Source organism: Bison bison, unplaced genomic scaffold (genome assembly GCF_000754665.1).
Source record: "Bison bison bison isolate TAMUID 2011002044 unplaced genomic scaffold, Bison_UMD1.0 scf7180017615874, whole genome shotgun sequence".
NCBI classification, from domain to species: Eukaryota; Metazoa; Chordata; class Mammalia; order Artiodactyla; family Bovidae; genus Bison; species Bison bison.
The window spans coordinates 1-746 of record NW_011445118.1 but is presented as its reverse complement, the minus strand read 5'-3'; the positions used below and the strand labels follow the sequence as shown (position 1 = coordinate 746).

Here is a 746-nt window from a genome sequence, read left to right as displayed (position 1 = left end):
GGTACAGGGCTAGACCCTCGGGGTCTAGCCCTGTACCTGTGACAGCTGAGTGTGCCGCAGCCTCGAGCTGGGCCTGGGTGACCAACTGCTGGCCCGGGGACACAGGCACGTATTGGATCTGGAGAAGAGAAGCCAGTGAGACACAGCCTTACAGGCCCCCTGCCTGGACCTCTGCTCCCCTGGGTCCCCAGGGGCTCTACCTGGGACTCCTGAAGGAAGGGGGCCCCTTGCTCATACTGGATGTGCGTGATCTGGCCCTCCTGTACCTGGAGAGAGGAAGCCCACGTAGTGATCCTGGAAGGAGGTGTCGGCGCCTCTCCACCCCGCTCCCCTGGCCTTGCCCCAGGCCTGGCCTACCTGGATGTGATGGCCCTCGGGCACCACCACATATTCCTGGGGAAGGAGCTGCTGGACTCCGTCTGGGGAAATGATGTACTGTACCTGAGAAGGGAGAAGAGGCAGATGCTGACAGCCCACCCGCCGGGAGCTCCACGAGGAAGGCAGAGCAGAGTGGCTGGGGACACCCACCCCATCAGCAATGGCAACTGCAAGGATGGACCCTCAGAGGGGTCATTTGCAAAGTACTGTCCCCCCTCCTCCTGGGGGGAGGATGGGCGCCCCGGCCCAGGTGGTCAGCAGCGGCAGCTCACCTGGCTGTCAGATGCCACCAGGTGCTGGACCATCTGGCCGTCTGCCGTGGTGATCTCTTGGATGTAGGCGGCTTCCTCCTGTCATGGCCAGGCCAG

At 63.7% G+C, this 746-nt stretch overlaps 1 protein-coding gene across 1 annotated transcript; it reads right to left on the bottom strand.

Moving 5' to 3' along the window:
- Positions 1-36: 36 nt before the first annotated feature.
- LOC104981840 (zinc finger protein 335-like) lies at positions 37-723 on the bottom strand (the record flags this gene model as incomplete). The annotated part of the gene is made up of 4 exons (XM_010831125.1): positions 651-723; positions 358-441; positions 201-266; positions 37-118 (listed from the first exon to the last, which is right to left on the bottom strand). Coding segments are annotated over exons 1-4 (265 nt in total), but the record flags the coding sequence as incomplete, so codon positions are not given.
- Between the last annotated feature and the right edge of the window lie 23 nt (positions 724-746).